This window comes from Eretmochelys imbricata, chromosome 5 (assembly GCF_965152235.1).
Source record: "Eretmochelys imbricata isolate rEreImb1 chromosome 5, rEreImb1.hap1, whole genome shotgun sequence".
NCBI lineage: Eukaryota > Metazoa > Chordata > Testudines > Cheloniidae > Eretmochelys > Eretmochelys imbricata.
This window is the reverse complement of record NC_135576.1, coordinates 21781531-21807910: the sequence shown is the minus strand read 5'-3', so window position 1 is coordinate 21807910 and position 26380 is coordinate 21781531. Positions and strand designations below refer to the sequence as shown.

General features: G+C 40.0%; 1 protein-coding gene across 1 annotated transcript in view; it reads right to left on the bottom strand.

Annotated features, from left to right (window-relative positions):
- Positions 1-26380, bottom strand: part of MALT1 (MALT1 paracaspase) — a 77983-nt gene that overhangs the window by 7660 nt on the left and 43943 nt on the right. Inside the window, exons 10-13 of the mRNA XM_077816224.1 lie at positions 22782-22985; positions 9049-9226; positions 5959-6033; positions 412-539 (exon numbers count right to left, since the gene is read on the bottom strand). Coding sequence (XP_077672350.1) covers positions 412-539; positions 5959-6033; positions 9049-9226; positions 22782-22985 — 585 coding nt within the window. The remainder of the gene's footprint in view (positions 1-411; positions 540-5958; positions 6034-9048; positions 9227-22781; positions 22986-26380) is intronic.

Genomic DNA, 26380 nt, shown 5'->3' with positions numbered 1-26380 from the left:
TATTAAACCCTAGCCACGTTCAGAAATATTAGATATTAAACATGCTTTTTCCTTCATGCACTTGAAGATTTTCCTGTATGGAAAGCCTTAAACATGCTTCAATACCAAGCTTTTGAAGCAACAAATGAAATACAAATTCCATCATACAACAAAGTACATTTGAACGTATAGCACCCTGCATCCTACAGGAGCTAATATCAGCTTACAGAAAGGGGTCTTTATTAAGATGTTTCAGGTTTTACACAAGAGGTAGCTGCATTTTGATGGTGGGTTTACACAGTGCAGTAATAAGAATTTAGAGAAGGAAGTGAAGAACACTCTGTGTAAAAGAGGAGTTTTAGATAAGAAAAAAAGGCTTTTTTTTTTGGAAAACTGGGAGCTAAGGGAAGTTAAAATGTAGGTTGCTTTCACCTTCTGCAACTTCATCAAGTAGCACAGTAATCTTCTTGTCCTCTAACATGCGTTCCTTCAAGAACTTCATGAAAATCCCATTGGCTAACCCAGAGTGCTGAATTTCAAAAGCTTCTGCTCCTTGGCATCTTTAAAGTATAATAAATATAAGAGCAAAAAAGAGAGAGACAATGATAATTAGTAATATTTTACAAGACGTATGAATGTGAGAGGAATGCTGCATGAAATAAGGAACTGCTGTATGAAGACTAAGTTATATTTAGAACCTAGTCAATCTGGTCTTCACAGAAATGCAATATACCTTTACAAACAATTAATTTGTGAAGCGTTCATATTTACTACCAAATCACAGAAATGAGGCAAGATCAACCTAAAGTATTATTGCTCCTTGAACAAATTATCTTGGAGGACAGTCCCAAAGCAGTGCCCGAAAAATGTGCCAGTACAAATTCCATTAATACCTCCTAGTTTGGTAAAACTCTTGACCACTTACCAGCTGAATGCTTTTGCATTTGCCATATTAAATCCACAATAGTAGGGTGCTATCCTGAAACTGCTAATCTAAACTTTATACAACCACTTCAAAATACTGCAATTACAGAATTAACTTTGTTCTTTGCAAGCCACAGGAAGAAGAGCTTGCAACCAGTCTAAGTGCTGTAGCTCAGATAACGAAACCCATTTATTTTATTGTAAAACATATATGTAAATTTAAATTTGTTCTGACACTCAGTAAAAGTTAAACTACACAGTTTGTACTTCTCTGTCCCCTCAGACACTGGAGTTGTAGTCTTTGTGTTAAGATGGCAGTGATATGGGTAAAGCCACCAATTCCTTTGGGTTTCTGTTGCTCCACTACCTTGAAATAAGAAAAGGAGTACTTGTGGCACCTTAGAGACTAACAAATTTATTAGAGCATAAGCTTTCGTGAGCTACAGCTCACTTCATAAAGCTTATGCTCTAATAAATTTGTTAGTCTCTAAGGTGCCACAAGTACTCCTTTTCTTTTTACGGATACAGACTAACACGGCAGCTACTCTGAAACCTACCTTGAAATGTATATCTTCATAAAGTAAGTTTATACAACACAAAAAAGTTCTGAATCCATGTGAGGAACAGATTGGGTAATGTAATGTCTCGGGCCCTACCAACTCACAGCCAAGAAAAAGGCATCACAGACTGTGAAATCTGGCCTCGTCCACACCCCCGTGAAATCTCGTCTTTTGTGTGCTTTTACCCTATACTACACACAGATTTCACAGGAGACACCAAGGTTATTTTGTGGGGGGGGTAGCAGTATTGCCACCCTTACTTCTGCGCTGCCTTCAGATCCGGGCAGCTGGAGAGTGGAGGCTGTTAAAGAGGCAAGCCAGCTCTGAAGGCAGTGCCCCACCAGCAGCAGTGCAGAAGGAAGGGTGGCAATACCATACAATGCCACCCTTACTTCTGTGCTGCTGCTGGCCGTGGCTCTGCCTTCAGAGCTGGGCTCCCAGCCAGCAGCCACCGCTCCCAGCTGCCCAGCTCTGAAGACAGTGCTGCCGCCAGCAGCAGTGCAAAAGTAAGGGTAGCAGTACTGTAACACCCCCCCTACAATGACCTTGTGACCCCCACAACTTCTTTATGGGTCATGACCCCTAAAATTACAACACAGTGAAATTTCAGATTTAATTACCGGAAATAATGAAATTTACAATTTTAAAAATCTTATGACCGTTAAATTGACCAAAATGGACCATGAATTTGGTAGAGCCCTAGTAATAGCTCTAACTGAAACAAGCTTTTGAGCTCTACAGAGCTCAGCAGAAGTTGGTCCAATAAAAGATATTATCTCGCCCACCGTGTCTCTGGTATGTCCTAGTACCAAAATGGCTACAGTAAGAAATGACACATATGTCATAGTTCAGGGCAACTACATCTATATTCCCCCTCTATAGTCCAGCAAGGGCCCTCACTCTCAGCTTCAGGCTCCCCTGGCTGTCTCCTCTCTTGGGTGGAGACATGCATCTCACTTCCTCCTGACCAGGCTATTTCCAGATTGCATAGCTCTCGGATTATACTGTGAATTCCCCAGAAAAGTCAGACTGCCTAAGCACATCTGCTTTGTCTTTGTCCTCAGAGACGGTGAACAGTGCAATTGCCACAGTTACGAGTTACCACACAGCACTTCCTATGCAAGCCTATTTTATTCTTAAGTATAATCATTAGAGAAAACATTCAATACAAGAAAAGAACCCACATGCATGCTAACAAACTTACTGGATATCACCCAACTGTCTCCAATATGGGCTCTGAAAGGTGAGTCTTTGAAGCCCCCCATACCTTGCCAAAGGGTCTCTTTTGTGGTTACAGGTTTCAGAGTAGCAGCCGTGTTAGTCTGTATTCGCAAAAAGAAAAGGAGTACTTGTGGCAGCTTAGAGACTAACCAATTTATTTGAGCATAAGCTTTCGTGAGCTACAGCTCACTTCATCGGATGCATAAAGTGGAAAGTACAGTGAGGAGATTTTATATATACACACAGACCATGAAAAAATACACATTGTAAGGAGAGTGATCACTTAAGATGAGCTATTACCAGCAGGAGAGTGGGGTGCGGGGAGAAAAAACCTTTTGAAGTGATAATCAAGGTGGGCCATTTCCAGCACATTTCCAGGAGTTAACAAGAACATCTGAGTAACAGTGGGGGCGGGGTGGGGGAATAAACAAGGGGAAATAGTTTCACTTAGTATAATGACTCAACCACTCCCAGTCTCTATTCAAGACTAAGTTAATTGTATCCAGTTTGCAAATTAATTCCAATTCAGCAGTCTCTCGTTGGAGTCTGTTTTCGAAGTTTTTTTATTGAAGGATACTCACTTTGAGATCAGAAATCGAGTGACCAGAGAGATTGAAGTATTCTCCGACTGGTTTATGAATGTTATAATTCTTGACATCTGATTTGTGTCCATTTATTCTTTTACGTAGAGACTGTCCAGTTTGACCAATGTACATGGCAGAGGGGCATTGCTGGCACATGATGGCATATATCACATTGGTAGATGTGCAGGTGAACGAGCTTCTGATAGTGTGGCTGATGTGATTAGGCCCTTTGATGGTGTCCCCTGAATAGATATGTGGGCACAGTTGGCAACAGGCTTTGTTGCAAGGATAGGTTCTTGGGTTAGTGGTTCTGTGGTGTGGCGTGTGGTTGCTGGTGAGTATTTGCTTCAGGTTGGGGGGCTGTCTGTAGACAAGGACTGGCCTGCCTCCCAAGATTTGTGAGAGTGATGGGTCGTCCTTCAGGATAGGTTGTAGATCCTTGATAATGCGTTGGAGAGGTTTTAGTTGGGGGCTGAAGGTGATGGCTAGTGGCGTTCTATTATTATCTTTGTTGGGCCTGTCCTGTAGTAGGTGACTTCTGGGTACTCTTCTGGCTCTGTCAATTTGTTTCTTCACTTCAGCAGGTGGGTTTTGTAGTTGTAAGAATGCTTGATAGAGATCTTGTAGGTGTTTGTCTCTGTCTGAGGGGTTGGAGCAAATGCGGTTGTATCGTAGAGCTTGGCTGTAGACAATGGATCGTGTGGTCTGGATGAAAGCTGGAGGCATGTAGGTAGGAATAGCGGTCAGTAGGTTTCCGGTATAGGGTAGCGTTTATGTGACCATCGCTTATTAGCACTGTAGTGTCCAGGAAATGGATCTCTTGTGTGGACTGGTCCAGGCTGAGGTTGACGGTGGGAGGGAAATTGTTGAAATCATGGTGGAATTCCTCAAGGGCTTCTTTTTCATTGGTCTAGATGATGAAGATGTCATCAATATAGTGCAAGTAGAGTAGGGGCATTAGGGGACGAGAGCTGAGGAAGCATTGTTCTAAGTCAGCCATAAAAATGTTGGCATACTGTGGGGCCATGCGGGTACCCATAGCAGTGCCGCTGATTTGAAGGTATACATTGTCCCCAAATGTTAAATAGTTATGGGTGAGGACAAAGTCACAAAGTTCAGCCACCAGGTTTGCCGTGACATTATCGGGGATAGTGTTCCTGATCGCTTGTAGTCCATCTTTGTGTGGAATGTTGGTGTAGAGGGCTTCTACATCCATAGTGGCCAGGATGGTGTTTTCAGGAAGATCACTGATGGATTGTAGTTTCCTCAGGAAGTCAGTGGTGTCTCGAAGGTAGCTGGGAGTGCTGGTAGCGTAGGGCCTGAGGAGGGAGTCTACATAGCCAGACAATCCTGCTGTCAGGGTGCCCACTCTCCTGCTGGTAATAGCTCATCTTAAGTGATCACTCTCCTTACAATGTATATTTTTTCATGGTCTGTGTGTATATATAAAATCTCCTCACTGTACTTTCCACTTTATGCATCCGATGAAGTGAGCTGTAGCTCACGAAAGCTTATGCTCAAATAAATTGGTTAGTCTTTAAGGTGCCACAAGTACTCCTTTTCTTTTTGTGGTTACAAGTTCATAACAGCCTTAGCTCAAAACTAGCACCTTCATTAAAAGTTTATTCCATCCCTCATATAGTTGAGGGGGTCTTTGAGCTGGAGTTTCCAGGAACAGGCAAACAGTAGACAGTGGGTTTTTTCCCCTAGGGCGTGGTTCCAAAAGGTCACCCTGTACTTCCTAAAAAACCCACTTCTCATGTGTTGCCCAAACAGTTCTTTGAAGTTCCTAGCATTTACATGGGTCATGTGCCTAGGAAAATTATATAAAATCCTACAACTCAAACAACTGCATTTTTAATACAATGACTCCACAGGCATTAAACCCAATTAAATAAAATTCATATTCAGGATACTGTAGGAAACTGCTATCTGTCACAAAAATATATTTCAATCATTATGGGCATATGGAGTAAAATTTTCTATTTCTCCATAGTTTTTAATACCAAACTAATATTTATTCGAAATGAGCTGGAGCATCCCTGAAGTTGACTATTAAAATAATTGCAGGTGAGTCATTCAGCAGGTTAGGGAGATAAGCTCTAGCATCTACTGCTTTTGAGGGCAGTAGCTCACATTTGAATGGGGAACAGCAAATAAACCTATTAAAATGTACATCTGATATGTCTACACTCAGGCTATGTCTACACTTAAAATGCTATAGCTGCACCTGAGCTGCTATAGCACTTCAGTGTAGATACACACTACAGCAACAGGAGGGGTTCTCCCATTTCTGTAGTTAATCCACCTCCCCAAGAGACAATAGCTAGGTTGACAGAAGAATTTGTCCTTTGACCTATCAACGTCCAACCATGGCTTAGGTTGGCTTAAAAACAGTCACTCAGGGGGTGTGGATTTTTCACACCCCTGAGCGATGCACTTGGGTCAACCTAACTTTTTAGTGTAGACCTGACCATAGCCAGTACATCTCTAAAATATCAAGACAGAATTAAGAGCAATTTTAATCATTCATGTAAATAGCCCAGGGATAGCGTAGGAACATATATTAGAGATGAGTTACTGGTGCTCTTACACTACTGAATGGACTATTTTTTAAAAAAGTCAACTAAATGACCACAGTGGTCCCTTCTGGCCTTGAAATCTGATGGGGTTGGAGGAAGTTTCCTTACGTTGCATATCCAAAAACGATATTAGCTGTAACCTTCAGGGCATCCAAGATCAGAATGGTATCATCATACTCATTTCTATAATAAACGGAAACAAAAGTTTAGAATGTGAATCTGACAACCCAATCATGGAAGTGTTACAGTGTATGTCATAGAAAACAGATAATTTTTCTTTCTTTCTTAAATCAAGAATGAATCCACTGATGGTAAACAGAATTAGCTGCATCAACATTTTCATGAAAACAATAGACAGCCAAATATTATGCATTGACTAGATGAGGGCACCTTATATTAACTGCTGTTGAATTTGGCCACGGTCCTAGCCAGAAGTCTTTGAAACCACTGAAATCTGCCAGTCATTTTAGGCTAATGGAAACTTGATGGGTTTTCCCTTCAAAATGCAACATGAGCAAGGCTGAAATGTGAAAATCTGCCATATTTCTTACAGACATTTTTGTTTCGGCCAGTAGAATGTGACGTTTAATTGGGTTATTAATGTTGCATTAGCAATGAAGTTCACAAGCTCTGGAAGCACTGTAGTGGTCATGAGGAATAATCTCTCTGGTAATAAGTCACCAGGACTAGATGATATTGTTCACTCAAGAGTTCTGAAGGCACTCAAATGTGAAACTGCAGATCTACTAACCATGGCATGTAACCAGATGACTAGAGGACAGCTAAATAACACCAATTTTTGAAAAAGGCTGGAGGTGATCCTGGCAGTTACAGGCCAGTAAACCTAACTTTAGTACCCGTCAAATTGGTTGAAACTATAGTAAAGAACAGAATCATCAAACACACAGATAAATCCAATATGTTGAGGAAGAATCAACACAGCCTTTGTAAAGAGAAATCATGCCTTACCAATCTATTAGAATTCTTTGAGGGTGTCATCAAAAGTGTGGACGAGGGTGATCCAGTGGCTGTGGTGCAGGACTTTTTCTGAAAGCCTTTGACAAGGTTCCTCATCAAAGGCTCTTAAGCAAACTGTGCAGTCACGGGATAAAAGGTAACTTATTTCCTATCTTTTAACCCACGGTGGGAATAAAGAGTCACTTTTCACAATGGAGAAAGGTAAATAGCCATGTCCCCCCAGGATACATACTGGGACTATTGCTGTTCACCATATTCATAAATGAACTGGAAACGGGGGTAAATAGTGAGGTGGAAAAGTTTGCAGATGATACAGAATTACTCAAGACAGTTAAGTCCAAAGCAAACTTTGCCACCTCACTGTTTCACAAAACTGGGTGACTGGGCAGCAAAGAGGCAGATGAAATTCAATGTTGATAAACAGTAATGCATATTGGAAAACATAATCCCAACTATACATATGAAATGATGCGATTTAAATGAACTGTTACCACTCAAAAAAGATCTCCAAGTCATCATGGATAGGTCTCTGAAAACATCCGCTCAATGTGCATTGTCAATCCAAAAAAAAAAAAAAAAAGCTAACAGAATGTTAGGAACAATTAGGAAACGGATCGATGAGACAGAAAATATCTTGCCACTGTGTAAATAAATGGTACACCCACACCTTGAATACCGTGTGCACTTCTGGTCACCCCATCTCAACAAAGACATAGTAGAATTGAAAGAGGTACAGAGTAAGGCAACAAAAATTATCGGGGTATGAAACAGCTTCCATATGAGGAGATATTAAAAAGTATTGGACTGTTCAGAGTAGAAAAGAGATGATGAAGGGATGGAATGTGTTAGAGGTCTATAAAATCATGAATGGTATGGAGAAAGTGAATAAGGAAGTGTTATTTACCCCTTCATGTAACACAAGAACCAGCGGTTACTCAATGACACTAATAGGCAACAGGTTTAAATCCAACATAATGAAGTACTCCTTCCTGCAATGCAGATGCAGCCATCCTAGTCATTGCCAGGGGATGTTGTAAAGGACAAAAGTATAACTGGGTTGAAAAAAATATTAGATAAGTTCATGGAGGATAGGTTCTAGCTATTCTAGCTACTAGCCAAGATGGTCACGGATACAACCCCGTGCTCTGGGTGTCCCTAAACCTTTGACTACCAGAAGCTAGGACTGGACGACAGGCAATGCATCATTGAAAATTTGCCCTATGCTGTTCATTCTTTCTGAAGCATCTGGCACTGGCCACTGTTGGAAGACAGGATACTGGGCTATATGGACCACTGGCCTAACCTTGTACAGCCATTCTTATGTCCTTAATAAGAGTTCTCTGGGGGCTGACTGAAGAGAGGACTTCAAATGGAAGCTGAATTAGGTACAGGGTTTATTATTATTTTAAATGTGGAGAAAGTCAACTAAGTTTCTTTAAATTAAAATAAATCTGCTAAACCTTTCCATTTTTTAAACTTGTATATATAAAACTGTTTTTCAGGAGGCAGGAGAAAGCATCATCCAGTAACACTGGTATACAAGGAGTCAACAAAAATCTATTTGTCTTCAAAAACGTCACAGATGAAGGACTTTGCAACAGTTCCATATCATCAAAGGTTTCTACATATTAATTGAAGTGGCTCTTAACACAAAATCTTCCAGCCACAGCAGTCTTATGACGCAGTAGACAGCAGCAATCTCTGCTGACTTAAAACTCTTATCAGTTTTATCTAGCTAGTTTGATGCTTTAGTACATTTCTCTTTAACCTGTTGAGCGGATAGGTTGTATTTGTATGCAAAAATACATAAGCAGCTGAATTACCATCTTCATGTTTTCACATTTTTGGAGCAGTCTCTAAGATCTCTCAGAACCCATTGGAGCTAGAAATTCTCTCCAACCTCCATCCACCTAAGTACTTACAAAAACATTTATAGCATGAAGTGCCACATGTGTTCTAGCTTCCTCCCTATTCCCTGGAAGCAGCTGATTATTTGGTTAGCTGGTTTTTGTTTGTTTTTTAAAGTATGCTCCCCCTTCTCCAGTTGTAATTTGCTGTTGCTGTGTGAACGCTAAAGAAAATAAGAGAGAGTTTCACACTTTGTGTCGGAAAGTAATGAGATATGTGGTCACCCTAGCCTTCCTCACCCTCCCATGAAAAGGAAACGGATTAATCCACAGTTACAATTTACAGTAAGCATTTCAAGACTAGAAATCCTACCTTTTTCTACACATATCCAGTAAAAACACGTTGAGCCCAGTCTCTTTTTCCTGCATCAGTTTGAGTATATTCTGCACACACAAACAGTTTGCAGACCGATAGGGATTTGGGGCATCAATCGGAACCATGAAACTGTTCCCATAGTTTTCATAGCCATGGCCAGCATAATATAATAAACCTGAAAGGAAAAAGTAGATTATATGGTATACGCACACATTGGAAAGCCACCACTGACTGCACTGGGGCCAGCATTTTACCCATTACATCTACGTTGTTTGGGAGAAATTAAACTTTTTTGCTAATCCAGGTAGAGTTTTCAATTAATATCATCAATGATTGGGCAGAAAGTCAAAATAAAAATAGGCAATTATTGACCCTACTGCGTGCAAACATAACATGAAGAGTTTGGGTAAGTAAAATTGCTTTAACACAAGACAGTAGGTACTTATGAAATAACATTGCTTTAGATTAAAGATGTACTAGGGAAATATGGTCTAGATGAAATTGTTATAAGGTGGATGTACATTTGGTTTAAAAACAATACTCTAAGAGTACAGTAGAACCTCAGAGGTACAAACACCTAGTGAACAAAGGTTGTTCTTAACTCTGAAATGTTTGTAACTCTGAACAAAACGTTATGGTTGTTCTTTCAAAAATTTACAACAGAACATTGGCTTAATACAGCTTTGAAACTTCACTGCGGAAGAAAATGCTGCTTTTAATCATCTTAATTTAAATGAAACAAGAACAGAAACAGTTTCCTTACCTTATGAAGTCTTTTTTTTTAAACTTTCCCATTTTTTAATAGTTTATGTTTAACACAGCACTGTATTTTAAGGATTTTGAGAACAGGTTGGACAAATACCTCTCAGGGATGATCTAGGTTTACTTGGTCCTGCCTCAGCGCAGAGGGCTGGACTTGATGACCTCTAAAAGTCCCTTCCAGCCCTATATTTCTATGATTCTGTCGTATAAACAAGATGCCCTTGAAGTCTGAATATAAATATTTGTAAAAATCCATTTAGCAACTAGAATTATGGCCTGTTATGGGAGTATAGCGCATAATCTATACCAGGGGTTCTCAAACTTCATTGCACCACAACCCCCTGCTGACAACAAAAATTACCTCAAGGGACCAAAGCCTGAACCCACTGGACCTGGCGGCAGCAGGATGTGTGTGTGCGTGCGTGTGTGTAAGCTGAAGTTCAAGGGCTGCAGTCCCTGGCAGGGGCCCTTTAACCTGATCCCCGCCACCCAGGGCTGGAGCCCTCAGCCTTCAGCTTAGGCCCCAGGTGGTGGGGCTCAGGCTTCAGCCCCAGACCCCAGCAAGTCTAACAGCAGCCCTGGCAACCCCATTAAAACAGGGTCGTGACCCACTTTGGGGTGTTATACCAATAAAATAAAAACCAGCACAATCTTATTAAAGGGAAAAAGGCAAAATACCACATTTATTGTGAATACAGAAAGAATCATAGTAAGCAGTTAGTTATAGTTATAACATTCCATTCAATCTCATATTTATTCACACATTCATTCATACAAACATACACACACACACACACACAGGTTCTGCAAGGTTGTTATCATAGTTACCAGCCTTAGAGTTGCTCATGCCAAGCCACTGGCCAGGTGGCCTGGACATGAGGAGGGAGCAGGGCCTTGTCAGATGCTCATCTGATGCTCCTGGAAGTTGGTTTGCAGAATCAGACCCCAAAGTTCTCACTTTTTAGAGTCTATTTTTATAGGAATTTCTTCCTATGCCAGTCTATGGGAATTGCTTCATCATGCTGTTGCTGAATCAATCAGCAGATAGCACATTCCTGACGGCTCCAAGATGTTATCTTGTTCTTTGGTTCTCCCATTCTTGAGGCTGTTGGGTGGATTCCAGTCTGCCCTCCGGGGGGGGGGGGTCCCCCCTCTGGTTATTTCCACTTGACGCCTTCTTCAGCCGATGGACACTGAATTCTTAGGCTGGCACCTCCCTGATCATTCAGTTATTATCCACACCAAGCATCCATCCACATACATCCTCTATCTCTATTTTAATCACAATTGTTAATACAACAAAAGGGTGGGGAGTCTCTGGGTGCTGTTTCTGTTGTTAGAGTATTGCTTTGAGTCTCTCTCTCTGTGAATTGCTTTGAGAATAGACTCTGTCTTAGAATGTACTAACACAATTAGCAGCTTGCAAGTTTCACACATAGAGGGAGAGAAACAGTACCAAAAACCAAGAGACCTCTTAATTAGTAATACCCTGGAATTTAAACTCTGGGGAATCAAACTCATTTGTGATTTTAATACAGAACTTCTTTAATATGATCCAACAGGGGTCCCGAACCACAGTTTGAGAACCACTGATCTATACAAAGGGTTAAATTGTGCATAGATGAGTTAGCAGCTGTACTAACTTGTATAATCAGCTCCTGCACATGCACATCTGCATATCTGTAAGTTCAGATTTCATATTAGACTGAAAGGAATAATACTGAATTACATAGCTAAAAGTTACAAACATATTTAACGTTAAAGGGATACTGTCAACTTAAAAAGACACACTTGTCTGAAAACTCCCCCACTACTATCATGAGTAACCAAAATTACTATAACTAAACGATTAGAGAAAATATATTTCTATTTTTCCAGCTTGCTTACTCTTTATATTTGGCATTACTTTGTGTATCATCAGTTTCATTGTTTCCCCCATATAGCCAGCTTCTCCATTTGTATTTGTGAGGCTTTTTTACAGCAATAGGAGAGAGAAATGTTTTGAAATTTAGAAAAATGCAATTGTTACATCATAAAAACTGAGAGGACACAGGACTAGGTATCTGTTATTAAACTACTTTAACTCTTTTTAAAATAGATCTGGTCTCTAAGTCTGTTTACAGGTTCAGAATTCATGACTGTGATGTGTGTGTCTCTCTGCTGGATAATTAAAAAAAAAATTTTTTCAAGTTAAATTCTTACTAGACCTATTAGGATAACACTTTAAAATAATCTTTTAATCAAATCTGTAATAAATATTCACTTATAGTACTTTAAGTCTTCAAAACATTCTATAAACATTTTACAGAGAAAATTTTATTACAGTTAAATATTTTCTTACTGCAAAAGGTTAACTTTAGTCTAAACCTTAGATTTAGCCTATTATGAATAGAAATACTTGATATCTTGCCTTGATAAGAAAACCAGTTAAATCAAATAAAAACTATTTAATCTCAGTAACAAAAACAAAAATTATGACAGTGAATATGATTTCTGCCTCTTGTAAATTTTTATGGTATATTAGTTGTTCTTTATATAACTCATGGTCACAGGCTTATATATTTTCCCACTGCCTCTTCCTGGTATTTCCTTAACTTATCTATTGCAGGATCTGGTTTTAAAAGGAACTTTAGTCAGCAGTACACTCTAGTTGCCAAGCCAGATACTGAGTTGGTGAAAGTTATTATAAGTCAATTGAGGTCAGTGGAGTTATGACAATATATGCCAGCTATGGATCTTCCTCATAGGCTGTATGACTGGGGCTCTATACAAATAAAATAAATGAATGGAATTATGAACCACCCATCATAAAATTTCACGTTCTGAGTGCTCAAAATAGAGTAGGTGCATTTAAAACACTGAAATCACCTATATCAAAGTCAGCTTTTATATTTAGAAAGCTAGATTTACATTTTAGTTATTGCAATAAAAGAAAAGCAACTTCAACTAAATTACAGTCCTTTGTGTTTCAGAAATACCATGAGACTGACATGGCACTTCTAAGCTAAACCAACAAGTTCAATTATTTATAAGCTTCCAAGTCACACTGAGACCTTTAAAGTTGCTACATGCAATGAGCACAGCTCACAACCCAATGGAAAACTGTAAACCTAGATTCAGAGTAAAGATAAGTGCACAGAAAGCAAATACAAGACAAGTGAGAGCCTAAAAATTGTTTAAACGCCACTTGAATTTTGATGCCATTCAAACCTGGCAGAAGCTCAGAGACTTATAATAGCATCACTTGATTAAAAAGGTACAATTCTAAAGGGTTTACAGTTGACATAACATCTAGTTAAAACAATCTGCAGTATAAACTAAACTAACAGTAAGACAATTATAAGATTCCTGTGGTTACAGCTGACTGGTGAGTTTTGAGAAGTTAGAAAACAACTTGAGTGCCAAGCATCTGCTTAATAGGCACTTTGCGCATGATCCTAAAGGACTTCATTCAAAGCTTACTGTATTCAAAGGGATCCTTTAAAATGCTTTGGATCTAACCCTAAATTAGTAAAAATTTTATTTATACAGGTCTAAATATGCAATAATGTACCTAGATAACCACTCACCACAGACCAGGAAATAACAACCACTGAAGTATTAGTTAAAACAGCCCATGTGTCTAATGAACAGAGTCAAACCCTTTAAAAAGAATGTTGCCCCAGATTTTTCTGCCCTATTGTGTCAGCCTAGTACCACTGTTATAGTGGCATCATCCAAACCATTCCACAGCTTACACAACCCATGCCTGTAAGCAGGAGAAAACAGCTTTAGTAATGACCTTTGGTAGTCACCCAACAACACTAAGAGCATATCATATGTAACTAGGGATGGAAACAACACAGCATTTCATTCCTCAACTCTAAATAGCCTCCAGGGGTCAACACGTATTTTACTTCAATATTGAAAATAGTACTAATGTCATACAGACATGCTCCTGAGCCTATCAACTTCCTAATCAGATACAAATTCAGGATGCCTTCAAATTTTACTTACCCCCATTCATTAGCCTATTGACTTCACTGGGACTGAAGCACATGCTAAGATGCTCTCCTGAATAGGGACGTTTTCCTGAATCATGGCCTTACATTGTTTAACCACCTGAACTGATGATTATACTCCTTTGTCTAGCCAATGTTACCAGCGGTTTATAAGCACCTTTTCACACTAAACCCATTCCTACCCTAGACCAAATGGAAAGCTGAAAAAATTTCCTTGTAGAACAACTCATGGAAGTAGCTATTGCACAATATAAAACACAATCCTTGTCACCTACTCATCTAGGTTCAATTCAACATAAAAAATTCTTTAATAGATCTTTCTGGACTGCAGCTAGATTACAAGCATCAATCCCTACAGATGTGAGCACTTGCCTACTTCACATTCTCTGAACTGAAAATGTACCACCTCCCCCACCACACCCAAAAGAAATTCAGAGCCTGATATGGAAGGTGGGAATAGAAGATACAGGAGGTCTCAGCCTTCATTAGCTTGAAGAGTAATGGACCACAGCAGTCTTAGAGAGTATAAGACCACATCTGGCATTCAACCTTTGATCTTCCACTTGAACTAACAGAGCAGTACTATGAAATGATCTCTGCTGCAACACACTAACTTATGTATTTAAAAGATTTTTTTAAACTGTGCAAATTAACCTACTAGAGTGAATAATTCAGTTGTGGCTGTGCTTGCGTACATATCGAAACCACATGAGAGCAACTGTTGCATAGGTGTATTTTTAAATAAAATTAATTCTCTTTGTCTTTGTTTTAAATATACAGATGCATTTTACTCAGGTAAGCGTGGCATATGAATAAACTTATGTCTAAATTAATGCCTTCCTTGTTTTAGCTAGTTATATCATTCTGCAAATGCTCTCCCTGTATATGGCTGGTACCCTATGGCTAAACTATCTAGTTTAGTAACTGATCACCGATCATAGGCATTATCTACAAACTGGCTTCTAAGGCAGAACTTAAATCACTTGATTGTGTTCGTTTGTTCAGTAGACTTTGCCAGTTTATTTTGGATGGTCCTATTTTAACAAATCGCTATTACGTATACACTAGTTGAAATGTTGGAAATTGAATGCTTGACATTGCTTTTACAATGAAGGTGAACACCTGGATACTTGTTGCAGCATCTGTGTGTCCAATTATATTCCTGCTTTCAGGATCACAGGGTCAATGTAAAAAGATTAGGGGACAAATTCTGCTCTTATTTGCATCAGAGTACATAAAGAGTATCTTCACTGATGTCAATGAAGTGAGTGAGTGAGATCAGAATGAGTCCCCAGATTTATGAAGTTTCTTCACTTTGAGAGCTGTTATCCACTACCAGTCATGGTAGAAAGGTTTGAATAACTGAAGAGTTAGCAATTTAATTTGTACTACTTAGCCATGGCCTGGATGCCGTATGGTATTAAAATATGTTTACCCAAACTTTCAGCACATAAATAATCCCAGTGAAGTCAGTGCTTACAACAACCACCGATAAGACAGTATTAACATCTTGGTCCTTGGTAGTTCTGGACCAAATTTAGGTCCTATTCTGTTTAAAGGCAGTCAGCCATTTATTAATATCGTACAAATAATCATTAGCATAGGCTTGTATTCTAACCCTGACACAGAACCAGACAGAGCTTTTTATGTAGATTAATCCTGCCAAGAACTGGATCGATCAGTACCAAAGGAAGGGTGACAGGATCAAGCATCATCTGCACTAAAATATGATGTCTACTCACGCCAGGCCTTGTTGTGATTATTGGACAAAATTACCCTAAAATCAATTGTAAAAAGTAAGCAAAAGTTTACGATGTTACAATAACCATGAAAATAGGTCAAGTTGTTTATGACACTGAATGTTAAAAACTGGTGCAAGAGAACTAGACAGAGAAACTGGATTAGTCTAAACCAAAAAGGCCCCATTGACATAATCTAAGGACTGTTGAAATTATGCTTGTTTAAAAATAGATGATGTGGAGCCAGAATGTAATGAAACAAAATTGGAGTGTTGGATATTAGGCCTAACTGGTGGACAAAATGATGAGGATAAAATGTGCCTCCCACTTTTGCTACTTTTGTTTCTAATACTTTTTTGGAGGGTGGAGGGTGATTGGGAAGGAATGTTCTTCCGCCTGCTCATCCCCCAATCTGCCAGAACAGCATCTCATCTTGATTCATCTAAAGGACTTTCTTCCTGAGAGGAAAGCCGGCTGGCCTTGGACTTGTTTGTTTACACCTGTGAGGACTGGATGTCATTACTTTATCATGTCACACAATCCTCACAAATGAAAACAAGTTCCTTAAACAAGAGGAAGGCCAGCCAGCCATTCTCTCAGGAAGAATGTTCTTTATATGAGTTGAGATGAGCTGCAGGGATGAGCTGGGGGAAGAAGATTCCTCTCTCCCCCAATGCTTTTTTTTAAAAAACAGAGTAAAGATGGGTGGCATATTTTATCCTCATTAGGTTGTCCACTTTTTGTCATAATTCCTCCTTCTCTCCCCTTCAGAACATAAAAATAGCCACTCTGGATCAGACCATATGTCCATCTAGTTCAATATACTTTCTCCGACACTGGCCAGCACCAGATACCAGGAAGGTGTAAGAACCCTGCCATAGGCAGATGTGGGATAATCTGTCCCCCAAATAGGTCTCATCCTTGTTTCTAATGTTAGATTGGCTTAAACTCTGAAGGAGAAGGTTTAATATCCCTTCCAAAACTTGTCACTAATGATGACAGCTCTGAATATTATTGATAATAAATATCCAAACCTTCCTCTTGTTGCAGAGTGCCACAGGTATTTCAAGAACTGACAATGGTTCCATTCTCATTGTGCCTTTACTAAGCATGCTGGGTTTCAAAAAACAAAAATGTTACAACAACCCTGGACAAATAAATAAGACAGAGAAAAACAATCAGTCTGCTGTACGTTAATAGCTAGAAACATGACAGCTAAACTATGGGAGTTTATGGAGCCTTTTTTCCCCCAGGGTGAGTATATAGAAACAGTAAATTAGGGTACTTGTCAGGGAAGCCTGGCTCTAATCTCCTTATTATTAGCTATAAACCACCATCTATATGATTGCAGATGTTACCAAAGTTGCCAGGCAGCAAAGTGGGACCTGTGAGCCAATATGAGCCTCACACTCTATAAAACATACTTACAATACATCATATCCATCTCATTTATATTTCAGAAATCTGGAAACATGGCTTATTGCAGAGGTTCCCAAACTTTTTGCCATCATGACTCCATTTTGATGAAATACTTCCTTCCAGGACCCAAGACAGCATGGAGGATGCCATTTTGAAGAGCAAAATGGTGTTCTCTACACACTGCACGTGAGAGGTCATGCCTCATGGGGGACACCATTTGAAGAGCAAAATGGTGTCCTCTGCACACTGTGACCTCCGACGTATGATGCATGTGAGGTCATGCTATGTAGAGCAAGAGTGCTTCCACCGCACACTTGGGATTGCCGCAACCCCATCTGCTGATGGTGTTACTCCATTTGTGTAGTGACCCAGTTTGGGAACTGCTGACTTATTGCCTCAGATACTTCAACTTTTTGGAAGGATTTGCTGTAAAAGCACTCAGAAGCTAGGAAATGCCTACGCAACTTTAATCCAGCATCCTGTATGTATGCATATAGTAGCCTTTAATTACATGATCACATACTATGTTTTTCATAGGGTTATGAAACAAAGTGGGCAGGAACACCTTTTATCAGAGCATTTCTGCCCCAGATAGGTTTATTTTAAAATGGTAACTGGATTTCTTTCCTGTCATTGGGCAAGTAACTGGGTTAAGGATATCTGACGAGCAGCCAGCAAAAGTATTTAAGATGCAGTGGTCACAAACAGTTATTGTACTAATATCAGGATCACAGAAATCAACATTTTGAAGTTATCTCCAGAGTTTTTACTAAGAAAATAGCCAGATTACTTTCAATCTTTAAAATGCATGCTGTTACATCTCTCATCTCATTTATATATGATGAGCACAATAATTCTGCATTGCATTTAATAACAAATATATTGAGGAACTAAAGTACCAAGACCACCATCACCAATTTATTTATCAGTTCTACTTTTAGTGAACAGTGTTTGAAATGCCACATTCCTGGCAGCAAGTAGTAATTACACAGTGTCATGGTAAATATCATGAATATCTGAAACAAGGTCTAAATGGGAGTAGCAGCTGTGCCTCTTATGTTTGGAGCTGTGCCCACTAAAACGCAATAAATCACTAGCAATTTATACCCTGACAGCATATTTTATATTGCTTCTGAGACACTCATAGTTACTATCCAGAAAGTTCATTTAAATGATAAAGTAGTTTTATAAAGGTTTAATGATAAACTTTACTGGGAGATGCCATGCTTGGCTTCCACAGGTATCAGCTAGATGGAAAAATGAAGGTTAAACTGTATAAATGTACTTTGCAAATGCTCTGACGTGGAGCTAGTATGAACTACGTCAAAGTCTCTGGTCACTTAATTTTTTTAATTCATGTTAACAGCTAACTTAAACAGAGAGCCTTAAACAGAATAGGAGTCCATAGCTCACCCAAACACACAAGAAACAACATAAGTATTTTACATGAGAGGCAAATGGAAGTCATACCATCAGAAAGCTGAGTGAACTTTACAGCTATAATAATCGTCCATATGATTGTGAGTCTTTGCTCTGATGTATAAATGGTGAAAGATATTTTGAATGTCAGGTCGGCCAGTCCTATCAAGCATCAGGTATCACATGAGTGTGAAAGCCACGCAGAGAAATAACTTCATGTGGGCCTGGCACCCGTTTCAGTAAAATACCAGATTAAGCAGTTTCTTGGCTGAATTTAGGTAGGGGGGGAATTCTAGAGCCATTTGTATAGGACACCTAAGTTTAGCATTCTAGCCTCTGTCCTAAATCCTTATTTTAAAAGTAATTTACACAAAAACAGCTTTAAAAAAACCCAAATCTAGCTAGTCAACAGCAGACCTCTCATCACACGCTGCATCAGATAATTCAGGGTGGCCTGCTCCCTAATAAAGAAGTAAAGTTTTGGCTGAATTGATCTATTCCACTTTCAAGGTAATAGAGACAGTAACTCAGCTTCCCCCTTCAAGATGAGACTTAGGAAAGACAGATCAATTTTCCATGCCACATGCTCGTGAGAAAATTGTTGATACATTTCACCAGTATAGCTCAATCTTCATCTCTTGCCCATTATCACAGTACTGGCAATGACTCGCTTGTAAGGCAAGTTTTTAATGACAAAAAACTCCACCAGAAACTAGCATACAGTTAATTTGTGAATTAAATCACAAACCTGTCCAGGGGGAAAGGGGAAATTTAAGCTCAATGTGACACCAGATGTGCAATATTCATCCTGTAAACTAGTTTGCACATCCATAATTTGTCAATATCCAGGGGATATCATTCTAAATTTAAACTTATTAAAGTTAGCCCTGTGTTGCAAAGTACACTTTTATCTCAATCCTGAAATAGCTTCTAGTTGCCATTTTCTAACTTATTTCTCCCTGTCATTGTCCACATATTGCTCTCCCTACACAATACATGAAGATATATGAAGGGGCAAATCCTGCAGTATTTATTCAGGGAGAAGTTCCACCAGAGGTGTTCACTAACAGTTCTGTTTGAGTTCTGCCTGAATTGGGACTGTGACGAGTTCAGTCACAGAGACTCTCTTGGGACTGTCACTGGATGTGCTGAAATTACCTCTGAGCCCGTTTTCCCTGCCAACTTGGGACTCCAGAACTCTTCCTTGTCAAGCCAGACACACTAGGCTGCTGCATCACAGACCCAGGTCTGGTCCACACCCCCAAAGCTGCAGACTTTAACCAAAAACTGCTCAACAAGTTACTTGCCTCCTGCACCCAGATACCCAGTTCCCAATGGGATCTAACCCCCAAATAAATCCGTTTTACGCTGTATAAAGCTTATACAGGGTAAACTCATAAATTGTCCGCCCTCTATAACACTGATAGAGAGATATGCACAGCTGTTTGCTCCCCCTGGTATTAATCACTTACTCTGGGTTCATTAATAAACAGAAGTGATTTTATTAAGTATAAAAAGTAGGATTTAAGTGGTTTCAAGTAATAATAGACAGAACAAAGAAAGTCACCAAGCAAAATAAAGCAAACACATGCAAGTCTAAGCCTAATACATTAAGAAACTGATTACACTTAAAATCTCACCCCCAGAGATGTTCCAATAAGCTTCTTTCACAGACTAGACTCCTTCCTAGTCTGGGCCCAATCCTTTCCCCTGGTACAGTCCTTGTTAGTTCCAGCAGACATCTTAGGTGGAAAGCAGGGGTGTTCTCATGACTGGCAGCCCCCTTTGTTCTGTTCTCCCCGCCCATTTTATAGCTTTGGCACAAGGCAAGGTTCTTTTGTCTCTCTGGGTCCCCACCCCTCCTTCTAAATGGAAAAGTACCAGATTTAAGATGCATTTCATTACCAGGTGACATGGTCACGTGTCACTGTAAGACAGGGGTGAAAGTAAGTTGAGTGATTTACCAGTACGCTGGGGCCAGCTCTGGCCCCCGGAAGGGGCGGGGCCTAGGGTGGAAGGGGCAGGGCTGAGGGGGTCAGAGCCAGCCCCAGCCCACCCTGTAAAGTAAGTGCTCCCCCTCCTTCTCCTCTTCCTCCCCCTCCCCCCCTCCCCACCAGGGTAGCAGCAGCCTGGGGCTCTGGAGGCTATTTAAAGGGCCTGGGGCTCCCCTGCTTCTGGTGCCCCAGTCCTTTAATTAGCCGCCGGAGCCCTGGGGAAGTGGCGGGGCTCCAGCGGCTATTTAAAGGACTGGGGCAGCAGAGGCAGCTGGAGCCCCGGCCTCTTAAATAGCCCCTGGAGCCCCCGCTACTCCAGGGCTCTGGGGGCTATTTGAAGGGCCTGCAGCTCCCCTGCTTCTACCGCCCTGGTCCTCTAAATAGCCCCCGCAGCAGTGGCGGTGGGGCTCTGGTGGCTATTTAAAGGGCCGGGGCGGTAGAAGCAGAGGAGCCCCGGGCCCTTTAAATAGCCGCTGGAGCCCCGCAGCCACTACCCCAGGGCTCCAGCAGCGGGGATCTGGAAGCAATTTAAAGGGCCTGAGGCTCCAGCCACTGCTGGGAGCCCCAGGCCCTTTAAATTGCCCCTTGGGCAAGCCTCGTTCTTCATTACCCATGGGCTGGCCCACACATACACAGGAAGGCTTGCAGCTAAATAAACCATCCACAACCAATTGTCCTAGTCAATGGGAGCCATCAAGATTCTAAACCACCATTAATGGCCCACACTTTGCATAATTACAATAGGACCTCAGAGTTATACTTTATATTTCTAGCTTCAGATACAAAAATGATTCATACATACAAATAGGAGGAATATATTCAGTAGGTTATAATCTTTGTTATGATATCTTACAAGAGACCTTTTGCATAAAGATATTCCAGTTACATTGTATTCACACTCTTAAGCATGTTTCCATAAAACATATGGAGTGCAATGTCACAGGGACCTTAGGATTTAACACTATTTGATGAACCCTTGGCCACTTGAAGTTGCAGACAAGCAACTGCATCAGAAGTTCATGGCATATCTTTCACTAGAGTTCCCAGCTTCTTTCTCTACAATCTAACGGTGACTTATAAAGACAAATTTAGTTAGAGTTCCTTTTGTTTCTTCATTACGTATACAGAAGGGCTAATATTGTGGTGTTAGCTTTTTTTAAAAGCTTTCTCAGCTTGTTTTTCCACATTAGAAATTCAGGTTTGTCTACCCTTCCCCTCATAGAGAACTACTGCAGAACTAGCAGGACAACATCACAAGTACCAAGGAAGTGAAAACCACCACAACTTGGGAGGGAGAGGAAATTTTTATTACCATCTATTTAATCTAAAAGCTTGACAAAAAGTTGGGAGAAAAGATCTGTGTTAAAGGTTCAATACCCTGCTCCATTTATAAAAACATGGATAACATTTATTTTCTCCCAGTCTTAGTCTTGTTTATTTATATTGCAAGGTTTTCAGGACAGGGATTGTTTCTTAGTCTATGTACATACAGCGCCGGGCTTAACAGGGTTTCAAGTTGGGTTTAGGCTTCTAGACATTACTGTAATACAAATAAATTATTACTACCCATGTAATTTAAGGCTGAGAAAGCTCCCCCCTCCAGTTTCCTGGTTTTCCAGTGAGACCTTCAGCAAAAAAAGGAAAGACAGGACCTGTCAGTCCCAGGGTAAACAAGCAAGCAGAAAAGGAATTTATTTATATGTCTTGAAGAAGCAAAACAACTTTTTCCTCATTTGTACATCATCTTTAAGTTGTAGGAGTACAAAGTTAACAAAATATAGTGAGTGTAAAGTTGCAAATGCATGTAGCACAATGACTCAAGGGGCTCATTCGTGATTTTGTAACCAGTTAGTGGCAGATAACTAGCTGGTTACAAGTAATATTGTTTCCTCACAGCTTCTTTTCCGCCACTGCAAGTAGGTTTGTGCATTTACATCTGCTACACTACCTTACTGTATTGGTGCATTCTGGGAAACACTACACAGAGCTGACTCTTGCTTAAATGTTTTTTTCCCTAGATCACAATTATGCATGTCCCATTACCAAAACAAGCGACACAAATGCAGCAATCTTTAGCAAATAATACACCTTTTAATATGAAAATACATAGCAGTATTTAGCAGAATACTATACATTTAGGTGTGGTTAAAAGAGGCTCAAAGATTTTATCTGTTCACTAATAAAAGCAACAATACCTTTTACTCAAAGCCACAGGATGTGTTGGCGGGTGTTTAACTCACTTCCTCCTTCCCCCCATATACATGCTATTTACAGTGAAGTCTGCTTTACTGTCAAATAGGACTTAGTGATCTGGCAGAGGTGAAAGTTAATGTCTGAGTGTTCTTGACTCAAAAAATGTTTTACTAAATTAGTTGGACAGATCATGACTTTCTTACCATACACTCCTTTGTCCAAAAGAAGTAAAAATTCATCCACTGCATTCCGCATCTCAGATTCAGTAAGATCCAGCAGAGAAACAACTTTGAAATCCAGCTGTCTCAGCAAGTTGGTCAATTCATAGACATCCACCATTGGAGCTTTCAGCTGAGGGTGATTCCAATAGCTCATGTTTCCTATTAACAGAGCTACCTTGTCAATTGCTGTAAAGAAATGAACATATTTTTATACATTTTTGAATCAAATATAAGGTGTTTTTTTTAAAAAAAAAAAAAAAAAAGATGAGCTATTCTCAAATCTAAGTGCATGTGCAATATTTAGTATATTGTAGTATTTTGTGCTGACCATGAACAACAGATTCTCTCATTAAAGCCCAGATCCTGCACTGAGAAGTGCATAACAGATTCCCAAGCTGCACAAGCATGCACACAGAATCACTGGCCTTTAAGTTAGGAGGTTAGACTCTGATCCCACAAGTGACTTTTCATACATGCAGGGGGAGTCCAGTTGACTTTGATGTGTGTATTTGGGGGAGGGGAAAGAGGGAAAGTGCACACCTTCAAAACTGCTTTGGAAGCAACTGTCTGGTTTTATTTGACTATTAAATTATACCTTTTCACCTCCCCCAAAAAGATTCACAGCATCTTTATCTTTAAAACTTTTTTTGCAGCTGAAAAGCCTCCAAGGCAGAGGTGGGCAAACTACAGCTCGCGGGCCACATCTGGCCATGGGACCATCCCGCCCAGCCCTTGAGCAACCAGCGGGAGGCTAGCCCCCAGCCCCTCCCATGCTGTTCCCCCTCCCTCGCAGCCTCAGCTCGCCACCAGCAATCTGGCCCGCCGCTCCTGCAGCACAGCACAGCAGTGTGGCTGTGAGCTCCTGCTGTTCTGAGTGGCATGGTAAGGGGTAAGGCCTGAGGAACGAGGTCCAGATGATGAACAGGGCCTACTAACATCAGCCCCACTATCAGAGGCTCGTTCACCTGCACATCTACCAATGTGATATATGCCATCATGTGCAAGCAATGCCCCTCTGCCATGTACATTGGTCAAACTGGACAGTCTCTACGTAAAAGAATAAATGGACACAAATCAGATGTCAAGAATTATAACATTCATAAACCAGTCAGAGAACACTTCAATCTCTCTGGTCACGCGATTACAGACATGAAAGTTGCGATATTACAACAGAAATACTTCAAAACCAGACTCCAGCGAGAGACTGTTGAATTGGAATTCATTTGCAAATTGGATACAATTAACTTAGGCTTGAATAGAGACTGGGAGTGGCTAAGTCATTATGCAAGGTAACCTATTTCCCCTTGTTTTTTCCTCCCCCCCGCCCCGCCCCTGTTCCTCAGATGTTCTTGTTAAACCCTGGATTCGTGCTGGAAATGGCCCACCTTGATCATCATACACATTGTAAGGAGAGTGATCACTTTAGATAAGCTATTACCAGCAGGAGAGTGGGGTGGGGGGAGAGAAAACCTTTTGTAGTGGTAAACACCCATTTTTTCATGGTTTGTATGTATAAGAACATCTTCTGTATTTTCCACAGTATGCATCCGATGAAGTGAGCTGTAGCTCACGAAAGCTTATGCTCAAATAAATTGGTTAGTCTCTAAGGGGCCACAAGTACTCCTTTTCTTTTTGTGAATAAGAAAAAGAACCAAGGCTCCGTGGATACCTGTTCAAATGGCAGAAAAAATTAAGCCATTTGCTTCCAAGTCTATTTATTGTTTGGGCTGTTCATAGTTTTTGAGTGAAAGAGAGAAACAGGTCATTTATAGGAAGTGCTATAACTAGCTAAGCTACAGTATAATGAAAGCCATTTTAGAGAGATACTTAAAAAATTACACACTTTCAGGGCTTCAATAACCACCTATTTAGATGTTTTGTACAATGTTGTGTTATTAACACTTGCCTATTTATGCTGACCACACTGCATTTTTGGACTATTCTTACTTAACACTACAAATTAGGAGCCGTAAATTAACAAAACAATTTACATGCCATCAAGTCTAATTAAATTGCTTAAACATACACAAGTTGAATTTCCATGTGCTATTCTTATGGTAAGAAATTGAAAGGTACTGGTCTATTATGCCAGTAGAGTTTATTAATATCTTGGATATGAACTCAATGCTTTTTCTAGAAAGGGTTTAGTGCAAGGATGTTTAAATAAATCCATGTAAAGAGCTTCTAGTTAAGGTCATGGAAGCACTAACTCTCAACTATGATTTTAAGGGAAGAGGAGGTTGTACCTGGAATTTGTGTATTAGTTGCTAGTAAACTGGCTACCAGAATGAGATCCTATTATACACAATTTAATATCTGAAATCACAGCACGCTAAACTTTGGTAGCAAGCTTATTAACTCTAGCCAGTAATCATTCAAAACTGTTAATAAGAGAGACTGAATTGCATGATTCAGCACATAACTTCTGCCCAGTATCTGACTGTGATACTTGTAACAGGGAAAACCACAAAATTTGTAATGAGGTACGGAGTTTCAACTTGTACTGGGTGTCAAGATGTACGAGATCCATTTTATTTCTACTGTGTGGATTCTTCTGTATAACACAACTGAATTGGCTCAGGCAAAAACAGCAATCAATTTCTCTCTGTAGTGACTTATTATGGCATGGACGCCTGTCATTATGCACACAGCTTGTATCTAGCTGTTTCAACAAAATGCTTTGACCTTTTACTGTTACAGTCTATGTTTATTCCCTTTCACAAGGAAGGTTCTTAGCCAAAGAATCCAATTCCAGTGGACGTTTTCAAGCTACCTCAAGGCCAAATCCCAAAAAATGGACAATGGAGTAAGAAATTCCCCTTGTCTAAAAGAAACTGAGCATCAAAGTTGTTGCTTAACTTAGACATTAGGAATTCTTTGACTATAACAAACACGGCACCAGAGGTGCTATGATGTGTCTATGCCTGTAAGCTATGAGGTTCTTTTAATTGTCTATTTATAGACTTTATGATTTCTGAAAATCAAATGCTCAAATCAGGTTGAACATACAAAATATATGCCTATCTGCCATTCCGGACACCTAATAATCAATCAAAGATAGACTACTAAGGCAATCAGACTGTCAAAAATATATAACTTAGAATGTTTGCAATGAAGAGGTAACTTGGCCTTTTTTGGGGGGGGTGGGGGGGGAGGGAGGGGGGCTGATCAGAGATTTCCAGCCCAAATGCAACGAACCCACGCACAAAATAGAGTACTGAATAAGGCCAAGTGGTATGGTTATATTTCACAAGAAGGTCAAGCAAGAAAGATTTTACAAGAAGATGGAAGTTCAGATGTGCTAACAGGGTGGTTTCAAGTTAATAATAATAAATAAATAAATAAATAAATAAATTACATGTCCCAATTAGATAGGCCCCTTGTAATGTGTAGAGACCCCCTTTCACCTTCTCTCTCCCCATCACACTTATTTTTTTCTTTGAAGAACAATCTCTACTTACAAGATTAAAATCACACAATAAAGTTAGGAAACATATTATACCTTTAGTAGGGTTGCCAGGCATCCAGTCGATGGTGCAGCAAGGGTCCCAGGCTAAGGCAGGCTCCATGCCTGCCCTAGC